Source organism: Micropterus salmoides, unplaced genomic scaffold (genome assembly GCF_014851395.1).
Source record: "Micropterus salmoides isolate LMB-PRFRI ecotype aquatic unplaced genomic scaffold, ASM1485139v1 Ms_hic_scaffold_1, whole genome shotgun sequence".
In the NCBI taxonomy this organism is placed as follows: Eukaryota; Metazoa; Chordata; class Actinopteri; order Centrarchiformes; family Centrarchidae; genus Micropterus; species Micropterus salmoides.
The window spans coordinates 53,569,124-53,582,411 of NW_024040040.1; the positions used below are offsets into that span (position 1 = coordinate 53,569,124).

At 39.9% G+C, this 13,288-nt stretch overlaps 1 protein-coding gene across 1 annotated transcript; it reads left to right on the forward strand.

Annotated features, from left to right (window-relative positions):
* Positions 1-4: 4 nt before the first annotated feature.
* LOC119885919 (histone H2A.J-like) lies at positions 5-1,100 on the forward strand (the record flags this gene model as incomplete). The annotated part of the gene is made up of 1 exon (XM_038696306.1): positions 5-1,100. A coding segment is annotated over one exon (288 nt), but the record flags the coding sequence as incomplete, so codon positions are not given.
* Positions 1,101-13,288: the final 12,188 nt, after the last annotated feature.

Sequence of the window (13,288 nt, forward strand, 5' to 3'; positions counted from 1 at the left end):
TCACAGGCTGCTGCGCAAAAGCAACTATGCGGAGCGTGTCGGTGCCGGAGCCCCCGTCTACCCGCCGGCGGTGCTGGAGTACCTGACCGCTGAAATCCTGGAGCTGGCTGGAAATGCTGCCCACAACAACAAGACCAGGATCATCCCCCATCACCTGCTGCTGGCCGTCCGCAATGATGAGGAGCTCAAGCTGCTGGGCAGAGTGACCATCGCTCAGGGTGGCTCTCAGGGAAGCTCTCTTTGTGGTCCTTTGGAGACGCCGAAGGGGAAGGCGAGCCGGCGCACTGGTTAAACTGAGACAGCGGGGTTTTCACTCAGTGAAACTCAGGCAGCTTTGTCAGACCAAAGAGGGGGCCTTTAGAAGTAGGAACAGAGTCCTGGACATCAGGCCAGGAACACTCTGACTAAAGAGGTCAAAGCAGCAAAGAGATGTTACGCTGAAAAGCTAGGAAACAGCTTCACGGCCAGCAACCCTGCGTCAGTGTGGGAAGGCCTGCGGACACTCACTAACTACAGGAGACTATCCCCCAAAACTGCTGGTACTAAACGACTGGCTGACGAGCTGAATGGTTTCTATTGTAGGTTTGAGAAGCCCACAGTCACACCTCTCCCCAACTCAAACACCATCTTCAGTTACCGTCCCCAACTACCACGCTCTCATCCTCCTTCTCCGACCCCTCACCTGCATTCATGATCTGTCTTCCAGAGACAGAAGATTAGGAAGGCTCCTGACCCCAAAAAAATCTGGGCTGACCAGCTGGCCCCCATCTTCACTCAGATATTCAACAGATCACTGGAGCTGTCCCAATAAACTTGTGATCAGACAGAAAACCACAGCATAGACTGTGTTCATTGTTAGTTGTGAGCTAGCTAGCAACAGATGCCACAACTAAGTTTGTGTTTTTAGTTCAGCCTCTGAATGATCTCTGAACTCTGCAGAAACTGCACTTATTTCTCTCCTATTTCCTCTCTGTATGTTTATCAAGCTTCAGGATCAGCCTGAATTAATTTCTTTGCATCAGGCTGCATTTGGAGAATTTGTCAATTTTGACATAAACTTTGAATAATTGGCTTTGCATTTTGCCCAAACAGACAGTCAGAGGTCTTACTGAACAAGTCTTTGTTCTGCTTGACCTTTAGATCCGGCTGTACGTGAAGAGAATCCACCAAGGCCTCAGAGTGGCTCACCACGGAGCAGGTTGACATCAGTTCGGTCACAGTTTGTAGGTTCAGTGTCTGAACCTGTTTTAAACCAGCTGCTGGATCAGCTTTTGCAACGGGGCATAATAAATCAAGAAGAAATGGATTCAGCCAGAGCCAGAACCAGGGCTGACAGGGCTCGAGAAGTGATTGACATGGTTCGAAACAAAGGAACACAAGCCAGTTCAGCTCTGATTGAGGACTTCAGGATGTTGGATCCACACCTTTCCAGAAATCTGAAACTGAGCTGAAGTAGAACTGAGACTCTGTAAATGAAACATCTATATCAAATCATTATTTGGTGTGATCACCCTTTGCCTTCAAACAGGATCAGTTCTTTAAGGTAAAGTTTCACAGTGAGGGACTTTTTAGGCACACTGTCAGGTGTATGATTAAACAGGTGCTAATGATTATAAATTCAACATGGAAGTTGGCAAGACTGAGCACAGCAACAAAACATTTCAAGCTGACAGGGGTTTCCAGATGTGCTGTCCACAGCAGCACTGAGGACAGTAGATGCAGTGTTCAGCCAAAGAAACTTACTGCAGCAGATGTCAAATAAATATGACGTGCATCATTATCTGTTGTTTGGTTACAGACTGCCACTGTGTTCCCTGTCAGAGGAGGAAAACAGTGTTCATGAAAACTTATATATTTCTTTATTTTATTCATGTATGAGTGTTTCCTTCAGATTTAGACTTTTATTGTCCCAGAGATAGATAACTTTACTTAATGATTTACATTTTTGATTAGAGAGGCTGCTGACAGTCATTTTAAACTTTTCCATTTGGCAATTAATGCCACAGCAACTATTGTAGAACATTTAAACTGCAAAACTAAAAACTGTTTTGAAATCAAAATGACACAAACTGCTCGACATGTGCGGTTTTAAATCTAGTCTATTAGTCTATTGTGTAAATGTGTTTTTTCTGCTGATCTGTTCTGAACACACATCTACTTCCTGTCTGTCCTCATGAGCTTTCATCCTGTTTGAGTGTAATTGAGGTCATAAGAACAGAAAGGATTATATGCTGGACAGATTGATACAGATGATTTTTTATAACCACTGATAATGATGGTGATAATGATGGTTATGATGGCGGTCTGATGTACTGTAGGTTATCTGAAAAGTCGTCTCTTGATGGATGTTTTTGTGTGAGCTTGTGTGGTGGGTTTTAGTGTTTGTTTTACATGTTTTTGTCATATGTATCATGTATTTATGTATTTTGTGTTTAATGTTCAGTGTCCCTCCAGACTTTTTTTTTTCTGGAACAGTAAAGTTGAAACATTCAATAAATTTAGAACTTTATAGATTTAAAGAAATGTTGAAGATCCATCTTGTTTAGACACAAAAACACTCAGCATGAATTAGTTTTATGGAAATCTGGGTTTCCTTAAAATAACATTTCTCTCTTTCTTATTTTCTAAAATCCCTTTTACTTTGTATGTTTCCTCTGGTTCCCCGGCCTTCATCTAGTCCTGACAGCATCACGGTTCATGGTTCGTCTTCTGGACTCAAGTGTTAAGTTGTGTTCTGTTGTATTTAAGTCAATAAAAACACCGGTGGAAAAACAGTGAGCTGCAGCGCACACACACCTCCTCTCCCTTCCAAACACTAGCTACCCTCCAGGCAGTCAATGGACATAAAGTTGTTACTGTGATGTAGAGACAGAGATCAGTAAAAACTTTATGAATGTCAGATACTTTTGTTACAGATAACTCACCACTCTGAAACTCTTGCTCCAGTCCATGTTGCTAAGCTGGTAAGGGAACATGTACAGCTGAACCGAAGCTAAGAGTTTGAACCTGAAAATGAGCATAATGTGACCTCTTTAACATCAATGGATGTTTTGGGGGTAAAATCAGTGACATAAATGCTGTTTATGCTGCTGTTTCATACATTATCAATTGCTAATGTCAGGTTGATCACAATGGATTATACATATGCATATTTTCTATACATGTATATTATACTTTTTTTTGTAAATGTATCCTAAATTGATAAAGATATCTGTTGTGATGTAGATAAGAATCTGTGGTCTGACAGATAGCAATGTCAGCCTAAGGGGTCTTAACATTTCTACAGTACATTTACTGTAAAACAGTCTCATGGTGTTTTTTTATTACAGCCAGGTGTAATTACTGACATAACTACGCTTGCTGTAGCCTGGTTTATTCACTCCAAACCAGCTCATGGATACACACATTTCGCAATGTCTTTGTTTTTCTTTTTTGCGACATTTCAAAAGTTCGCTTAAAATTCACATGACAATTAGATGGAAACACGGCTACTGTCTTCAAAACTTTATAGTTTTGCCATAGTTTACATCAGAAAATACTTCCAGAATATACTGTTATACTGACAACATGACTAAACATTTTGACTATCTTGTTCATAAACAATTACATGTCAGGGCATCAGAAAGATAAGTCCTTCTGATGCACTGACATTTTCATAAATGTAAAGATTTATTTTTGAGAGATAGACCAAAGATTTTGAGCAAGTTACAGGCTTTAGCAGGTAATCCACTGTGCAAGGCTGGTAGTGTGATATGTTTTGATATGTTGGTGACTCCATAACCAAAAAAATCTGTTTCTTTAACGCTACCACTCACTGCTTCCCCGGTGCCACCACGGCTGACATTTAAAAAAAAATAACGCCAGGACCTGATGCCATCGCTCCCGTCCTCCATCACAAGAGTGATAGTCCATGTGGGAACAAATGACACAGCTCTTCAGCGCTTCAGTCTGAGCTAACAAAATCTGATTTTATCCGTCTTTCTAACTTTTTAAATCAGTGTGGAAAGTCCGTTTTTATCTCTGGTCCCATTCCCACAGTTGGTCGCGGTGCTGGCCGCTTCAGTAGACTCCTTGGCCTCCACGACTGGCTCCAGTCCGCCTGCAGGGCTCACGGTGTGTGTTATGTGGATAATTTTAATATTTTCTGGCAAAGAATGTCTCTTTTTAAGACAGACGGACTTCACCCAAACAAACAGGGCTCAGAAATGTTACCTTCTCACATACAGCATGTGGTGCGGTCCTCCCCTCAGGACTTACGTGAATGACTAATCATTCATGCAGCACACCTGGACACACCACCGCTCACTGAACAGATCTCTGCCTCACTGCCACAACTGTCTCCACCTGCTGGCATGTAAAGCCGTCTGCTCCCAGCGCTGTTCCAAAGACTTCTATACGCATAGACCAGTAAACCGAAATGTGCACATCCCACACAGAAATCCTAGGATTAGGAATAAAAGGATTAGGACAACTGCACCAAAACAAAGTCATTTAAATGGCTCTGTTCAATGCGAGATCTCTGTCAAGTAAGACTTTTATCTTAATTGATTTTATCTTGTCTGCAAATCTAGATTTTATGTTTTTAACTGAATCATGGTTGTAAATGAATGACTATAGCCAGCTAGCTGAACTGTGTCCGCCTCAATATGATAATTTTAGTGGTGGTGGGTTAGTGAGCGTGTATAGAAAAATTTTTAAATGTCATCAAGTATGCTGTGATGAATTTAACTCCTTTGAAGTTCTCACTCTTAAACTTGGAGGGCTGAAAACTATCATATTTGTTATAATTTACCCCCCCCCAAAACCGATTTTTATCAGAACTTTAAGAAGAAGAATTTTAATATTCATGTTGATGACCCCACCAATGTTAAAACTGACTTTTTAAATATGGCCACTTCTTTTAACTTCAAACAACATGTTAAAGGGCAAACACATAACTGGTCATACACTGGACTTGGTTTTTACCCTGGGTGTCAGCATTTCCTCTGTGGAATTAGTGGACATGACCATATCTGACCACAGATGTATTGTTTTTAGCTGCGATTCGCCTGTTACTCATGCCGCCTCACCAAGCTCCGTGTGTTCTCGCTTCTTTAATGAACAAAGTGTTTCAAAGTTTTGCGCATTCTTTCAGAGCCAAAGTCTGATTCCAACACCAACAATCTGGTCGATCACTTCAATCATATCTGCTTGTCGTCACTAAATATTACTGCTCCTCTAAAGGTTAGGCCTACGTCTAAAGCTAGTAAGCAACCCTGGATAAATGACAGCATTCGCAGCCTAAAAAGGGAATGCAGGAAAGCAGAGCGCAGATGGAAAAAATCCAGTCTCCAAGTCCATTACCTCAGTCTGAAGGATTTATTAATTAACTACAATAACATGGTTAAGGATGCGAGAACACACTATTTTTCTGAACTCATTACTACACATAAACACAATCCCAGGTTTCTGTTTAAGACTGTGGATCAGCTGGTAAACCCAACCCCTCCTTGTGCCTCAGCTGGAAGTAAAAGATGACTGAATTGTTTTTATCTTATTTTACCAATAAGGTGGTGTCAATCAGAGCCTCTATTACCCCCGCGGCCTCTTACTCAGAGGTTCCTCACCAGCAACAAGAGAGTTTTAACCAGTTTTATCCCATCGACTTGGCTGAGCTTTTAAACAGTATCACAAATGAGAGTGTCCTCCAGCCCACTTGATGTAATACCTGTTTTTACTGAAAGTAATGGATTCTGTTGTTCCATTTGATCTCAGTTTTTTTTTCTTTTTTTTGCGTGAACCCACTTCTAAAGAAACCTGGTTTAGATCCCTCCCTCCCACAAAATTTTAGACCAATTTCAAAACTGCCTTTTATTGCAAAGATCATAGAAAGAATTGTGTCCAAACAGCTGCTCACTGTACTGGAAAATAAAATATTATTTGAAAAGTTTCAGTCTGGTTTTGGGAAGTACCACAGCACTGAGACTGCCCTGCTTAAAGTCACCAATGACCTTTTAATGTCTGCTGATGAAGGCATGTGCTCAGTCCTGGTACTCCTGGACCTTAGCGCTGCTTTTGACACCATTGATCACAACATCATGTTAGACAGACTGAGGCACTGGGTGGGGATCTCTGGTACTGCCCTAGAATGGTTTTCATCCTACCTGTCAAATAGGAAGTTCTGCGTGTCTGTAAACAACTATGTCTCCTCGTTCTGTCCAGTTAAATATGGTGTGCCTCTTTGTTTTCCTTGTATCTGCTTCTCCTTGGACATATTATCCATAAACATGGTATTTCTTTTTTTTGGTATTTCATATTTATGCTGATGACACACAAATATACTTGCCCGTCAGATCCAAAGACCCTTGAATGCTGAGTTCACTTATCGACCTTTGTGAAGTAAAAAATGGATGTCAAATAATTTCCTCCAGCTTAAGTCAGACAAAACAGAAATCCTGGTCATCGGGTCTCAGCAGATGGCAAAACAAATACTGCCATCTGCTGGTTCCCTAGTAAATCACATTAAGCCTGTGGCAAAGAACCTTGGTGTTTGGTTTGATAGTAATTTAAATTTCGAGCAGCACACCACAAAGCTTGTTCAATCATGTTTTTATCAACTTAGAAATATAGCAAAAATTCGATCTATGTTAACTTTTAAGGACACCGAGACCATTTTACACGCCTTCATCTCATCACGCCTGGATTATTGCAACAGCCTTTTCCCCTGTTTAACCCAAAAATCTATTGATCGACTCCAGACTGTCCAGAACTCAGCTGCCAGGCTTTTAACCAGAACAAAGAAATATGACCACATTACTCCTATTTTAGCTTCACTACACTGGCTCCCAGTATGTTTTAGAATTGACTTTAAAATTCTATTGATCACTTTTAAAGCTCTTCATGGCCTCTCGCCTTGTTATATTTCTGACCTTTTAGTCCCATACGCACCAGCACGTACCTTGAGATCCTCGGGCAGAGGTCTGTTGTCTGTTCCAGAGTCTCGACTGAAAACTAAAGGGGACAGAGCGTTTGCTGTCAGGGCCCCGAGGCTCTGGAACAGCCTGCCCGAGGAAATCAGGTCGGTTATTCTATTTTACTAATTTTATATTTATCTTAAACGTGTGTTTTAGTCTTTTCAATGTTTTCTTGCTTTTATCTTGTATTGTTTTTGTGTTATTGTCTTTTGGGTATTATTGTCTTTACACTTGTTAAAGCACTTTGTAACTTGTTTTTGAAAAGTGCTCTACAAATTAAGATTATTATTACTACGTGCGTAGTCAATCAAGCTGCAGACTATTCAACAGACAAACAGTATAATACATTGTGATCAACATGACTTACAGTAAGCAATTGATAATGTACGAAAATGCAGACAATTGTGTAGTGGCTATCCCGTTCCAATATTATAGCCACTGCCCCAGCCCTAGAAGAGTAGTTTTAAAGCACCTTTGTTCCTTTTTTTGAATCCAGCATTCTGCCTTCGCCGTTTGGAAATAACAATTTAATTCTAATATCCTACCTATTGAAATAAATCATCATCATTTGCATAAATGTGTCAAAAAATTTGAAATTTCTCAAAAGACTGAGAAATTGCTTTTACATATGATGTGCACAAGTGACCAGATGATGTGGCGGTTGAACAAGTAGAATTTAAATTCTGATCTGAGAAATGTACCAAAGTGACTGAGAACAACTGTATTCTATATGAAATACTTATTTATATGATAACATTTAAAAAGATAAAAGTTCATCAAATTTACTGTAATGGTTCCTGTTGTTAGTGTTTTGTAGGTCAGTGTGTTATGAGTGAAAATGTATGTTTTCTGAGTTAGAATTGTTTCCAGTGTTTTGGCTGAACGGGTTTATTTTGAGGCTTGTATGAAGTGGTTGGAATGGTTGGAGTAACTTTTGAAGGTGATATAAACTGTTTGGCCAGGATACATGTTGGTAATGCAGACTGTGTGAAGAGTTTTGAAAAAAGTGGCTTCAGTTTTGACCATTGCATCTTAGCAATTGAAAAAAACTGTGTCCCCTGTAAAGATTTCTAAACTATGACAAAACAAACCTCTCTCCTCTCTTTTTCTCCTCTTCCGTCTTTCAGTAAAGATGTGAGTTCAAACACACTGTTTGAATTTGGCTTCCTTCATGACATCATGCTTCAACCTCTCAGCACAGTAGATGGCCCGCCCACTGAACACGCAGTGAAAACACAGCTCTCTCTCTCCGCAGGTCAGTGTGCATTAAAGCTAATGTCCCCATCGAGATATAAGAACACGAAACACACACACCTGATTTCCTGTAACTGAAGAGGGGAGGAGCAGCACTGAGAACAGGGAGGAACCTGAAGCTGGAAGAGTTCAGTCAGTTCAGACTCCATTTAGAGTCGACAGAGCAGAAGGCGGAAAACTGAAGGCTGAGGCAGGGTGAGTGTTATTATTTTACTGTCAAAGTCTCTGAGTCCGTTTTCTCCCTGTGGACTGTAGAGGACAGAAACGTCAGAGGGAACTCAACACTGTGTGTGTGTGTTACGTCCTGTTCTCTTATGACTCTTGAACAAACTTGTTCTTCCTGATTCTTGTGTTCTGAACTCACAGTCAGTGTTACTGTTTTACCTCTCAGACTGACTGAATTCCAGAAGATGAATATTTGGTGGTTTTGTTATATAGGAATGAAATGTAATGTCAATGTTCGGTTAACAACTTGCAGTTTTACTGCACAGAAATGTTATCACTAACTAATATAGTTTTTCTCCATTACTTAAACACTATAATCAGGCTTTTGAACAAAAATTTCAAAACCATAACTCCTTTTTTCAAAAAGCACACCCATTTCTCTAACCTCTACACACCTCTACAATCCCTTCATTTCTCTTGCCTACACTATGTGGTCATTGAGAAAACACTAGCATTCAATATTGTTCATTCAATCAGCACAGGTTGAGCTCAATTAACACACAGCTACCCAGGTGGAAACACAAAGAGTCATAATTGATAACACACCAATCAGAACCTTCGATATATATATAAAAGGGCCAAAGTCAGTTAATTAAGTTTCAGAACAATGGATCCAGAGAAATCTGAAGGAAAAGGTAGAGGACACCAGAGAGGAGGAGGAGGAGGAAGAGGAAGAAGATGAGGAGGAGACGCAGTATGGAGAGGAGTAAGAGGTGAAGGAAGAGGAACAGTAGGGTCCTTTCTGAAACTAGACCCTTGACATTTCCACTCCGACACGGAGTGAACTCTGGTCAGAGTCACCCTCACAGCCAAGGCGAGCTCCCTAACCCGCGTAGGGAAAAATACAACAGCCAAACTTAGACAAGCTACCCTCTCCCTCCAGCGTAAATAGGATCCGACATTACCGCTGCACTCACTGCTCTAATATGTGGATCAAAAGCAACACCTTAAGATTCAGGATTGATGTTGAGGAAAGGTGTGTTTTTGCAATAACGAAACTGAAAGCATTTGTCATTCATTTTGTGTTTGGTCATGAACAAAATTATTTTAGTTATATTTATTGAAGACTATGACTTTACGAAACAGCCTCACGACACGCACATGCTGATTGCTAAACTTTTCCGTCATCAGCAGGTTTAGACATGCAAACTAGTAAAATTAACTTCAAAACGTAACAATGTCAACAAGGACATTTTTCGGGTGGGTTTCAGTGACTTCAATTTGTTATTTACAACCAAATAAAATGTAAAGAGAAGGAGAAAGTCCCTGAACCAAGAGGAAGAGACGTCAACCGAAGCGCGGTAAGTGCGGTTAACAAAAAAAAAGTCCACTATACTCTAACATTTCCTCTTAGGAAAAATCCCACGTCACATAACAACCATTATAAGAGTAAACACATTCACGAAACAAAACGCATTAAAACTATTTACTGATGCTTGACATAAAAAAGAACAATAAAAACATCATAGCGGAAATATTAACTGCATCCTTCAAAGTAAAACCCTATGTTACAATATATACAACTGAAATGTACATGAGTCCTGTTAACACCATAGCACAAAAACATCACACTACCACATAAAGGAAAGCCCGTATATTTGAACCTCTTTATCTTAAATGAATATTACATTCACAAATACAACATTTCTAAGTAAATCATATATTAGCTTATAGTTAAAATGTAAAGACTTAAGCTACCTTTAATACCTTTTGTTGCTTGTTACATGATACACTGTGTATCTATCCAGTTGCGTCATGTTCTATTATTCTGTCGTTTACAGTACCATGTATGGTACCAGTACCATAACTCAGTTTTTCAAAAAGCACACCCATTTCCCTAAACTCTACACACAAATCCCTTCATTTCTCAGTGCCTACACCAAGTGGTCATTGGGAAAGCAGTAACGTTCGATATTGTTCACTTAATAAACACAGATTGATAGATCAGATTGACCAATCAGAAGATTTAATAGATAGATAAAAGGGCCAGAGTCAGTTCATTCAGTTTGGGAAAAATGGATCCAGAAAAATCTGAAGGAAGAGATGTAGGACACCAGAGAAGAGGAGGAGGAGGGGGCGGAGGAGGAAAAGGTGAAGGAGGACGAGGAGGAGGAGTAACAGGTGAAGGAGGAAGAACAGGAGGAACATGAGTGGGTGGAGGAGCAGGAGGAGAGAGGAAAAGAAGGGAGGAGGTGGAGGAGGTAGAGGGAGGAGGAAGGAAGAGGAAGTGGAGAACAAGAATCTCTGGCCTGTCACAGACCAAAGACGGGATGCTGGGGCAGAATAATTAGTTGATTGGTGTATTGTACTGTACAGCACACTAAGGAATAAAACATGTAAGAAAAATGTTTACATTTGTTATTTCTTTTGTGTATATCATGTGGAAACGTTTCTGAGGGAGAGAACCACAAGAAACATTACTAATAACCAGATTTTGTAGTATTGTTTTGAATTTATCTCACCAATGTGTAAGACTGTGTTGTAGTGTGTGTTTTTGAGGACTTGTGTGTTATGTCTGAGGGAAAAGTTTGTTTTTTCAGCAAGACTAAATGGTTTTGAGTGGACAGCTTCATTTTGACCTTAAATTTTGAAGTTTGGGAAATTGTGTGAGAAGTTGTGGATTTGTCTTAAGAGTTTTGAGAAAAGAGCCCGAAAAAGCCTGATTTGCCGGTCAGCGAGCTCGGTGACTGTGCGGGACTCGTGAACAATGTTTATTTTTAGGAAACGTCTGATGAACATGCTGTTAATTCCCTCCCTGTGTTACCTATAACCTGCCTACGTAACACGTAGCATCTGCTGCATGCACAAGTGAGAGAGGACAACAAACAGCGGCAGCCGCTGTGCCATTCATCAAACTTTGGCTTTAAAACTTCATACAACAAGGCCCAAACAAAGAAGCGCTGAACGCAAAATAGGTTATTAACCTGAGGTTAGTAACATGTTTAGCTCAGCACTGGCCAACGTTATAGTTTTATTTAGTTAACGTTACACTGGTTTGAGAGTCTGTGGGATGTGTTGACTTACAGTAGTTAATAAGTCATTATTTGCATTGCACATTACATGGTTGTGCTCTCTAAATGAAAAACAGGTTACAGTTAGAGAATTCCTTATAGCTATGCAGTTTTATAAGCAGCCTGGTTTGAACCCAGCAAGTGATGCAGCATTCATTATAACCACGAGAGACTTGAGACTCGTTGATAGTGTCAGGATATGAAGAGTTTAAAGATGTTAACATCTGAATCTAACACCGTGGCGGCCGACAAAACCAGGGAGGCTTGTTGGCATTGCATGGAATAAATTTGTAATTATCTTCACAGTGTTCTTATTGTAGGCTAATTGTTATTTTATAGACTCTTTATTTAGCCTATTTATTTAGTCTATCTAAATATGTGATAACACTTAGGAGAATTCAATTATAGCCTACAGATGGGCTGCAACTCAGAAACTAGCCCGTAAATTAATTAAGCTCTCCTTTCTAAAATCACAGAGGCTTCAGAGAAAAACAAAACAGAGCAGTTTAGAGATGCGGTGTAAATTGCCATGGCAACAGACCTCGGGTAACACCTATCCACCTTTCGTAGTACGAGTTAATCAGGAAGTTACACCCGGCGTCACAAAGTTACTCCTGAAATTACCTGGATAAGCCAGTTACCCTGCTTCGTAGTGCAGGCCACACATCTGTACCCAGTGTTAATGATGATAAGTAGGCTATGAATACACAGCACTTGATAACATATGTTTTGATTTCATCCTGATTTGTTCCACTGAGATGAAATGAAATGAAATGAAAAGTTATTCTTAACACAACAGCATTACGTTCATACAGCAAGCATTGCCACCTCTGTGAGTTTAGGGCTGAGATCTTAATTAAATAATGGGACAGTTTCTGAGATGTAGCCCATCTGTATCCTAACTGTTTTCACATATTTAGATTGAGTGGGTGGGGGTTAATAAACCGCAAAAAAATTTACAAGAACAAAAATCGGAAATTCCCTGAAATTAAAGTCACAGAAAATCCAAATCAGTCTGTTGTTTTCTTCTGAATACTCCCAATGCAAAGTCTCTAAGGTGTATACTCTAGGGTCTAAGGGTAATACAGAGATTGTGGGCTAAACTTGGTAGTATTTACTCACTTCTAAATCCGATTGTGAAGTCTAATATAACTTTCCATTGCATGCATAATACACGGCAGAGGTGTGTGTCTGTGTGTGTGTGTGTGTGATGTTGCAGCCTTGCAAAGTGAAGTGATGTGGTTCCTTGTTCCATTTGAGAGTTTCTCTCATAAATGTAATGTATAAATACAATGTCAGAGAATATTCACGTTTTTAACTTGATAGATTTGTGATTATTAGTTTCTCACATTAATTTGGGAAATTCTTTCCCCCTCTCCCCTGGCTCCAATTCTTTTATCACAATGGACATAATGTGCAGTTGTACCTTTTATATCTTAATGATATTATGATATAGGTATAATGATATATAAAAGAAGTGTCCATAAAATACATAATACAGAATTAGCCTACAATAAGAACACTGTGAAGATAATTACAGATTTACTCAATGCCATGCCAACAAGCTTCCATAGCTTTGTCGTCTGCCGGGTTGTTAAATTTGTCCGTGTCAAATAAACGTGTCTTTAAACTCCTCATATTCTGACACAATCAACGTGCATTCTTTTGAGGAAAATATGGAGCATGCACTGGTGGGGAAAAAACTGCACGGCCGAACACGCCGCTTTTAAGCGAACGCGCACCAACTCCAATTAAATTAACACCGACTCAACTAACCAACATCTTATTTACCGCCGTAGTACCGTTTAACACCATTGTAGGCAGAGTTTGTCAACCCTGAGTTTG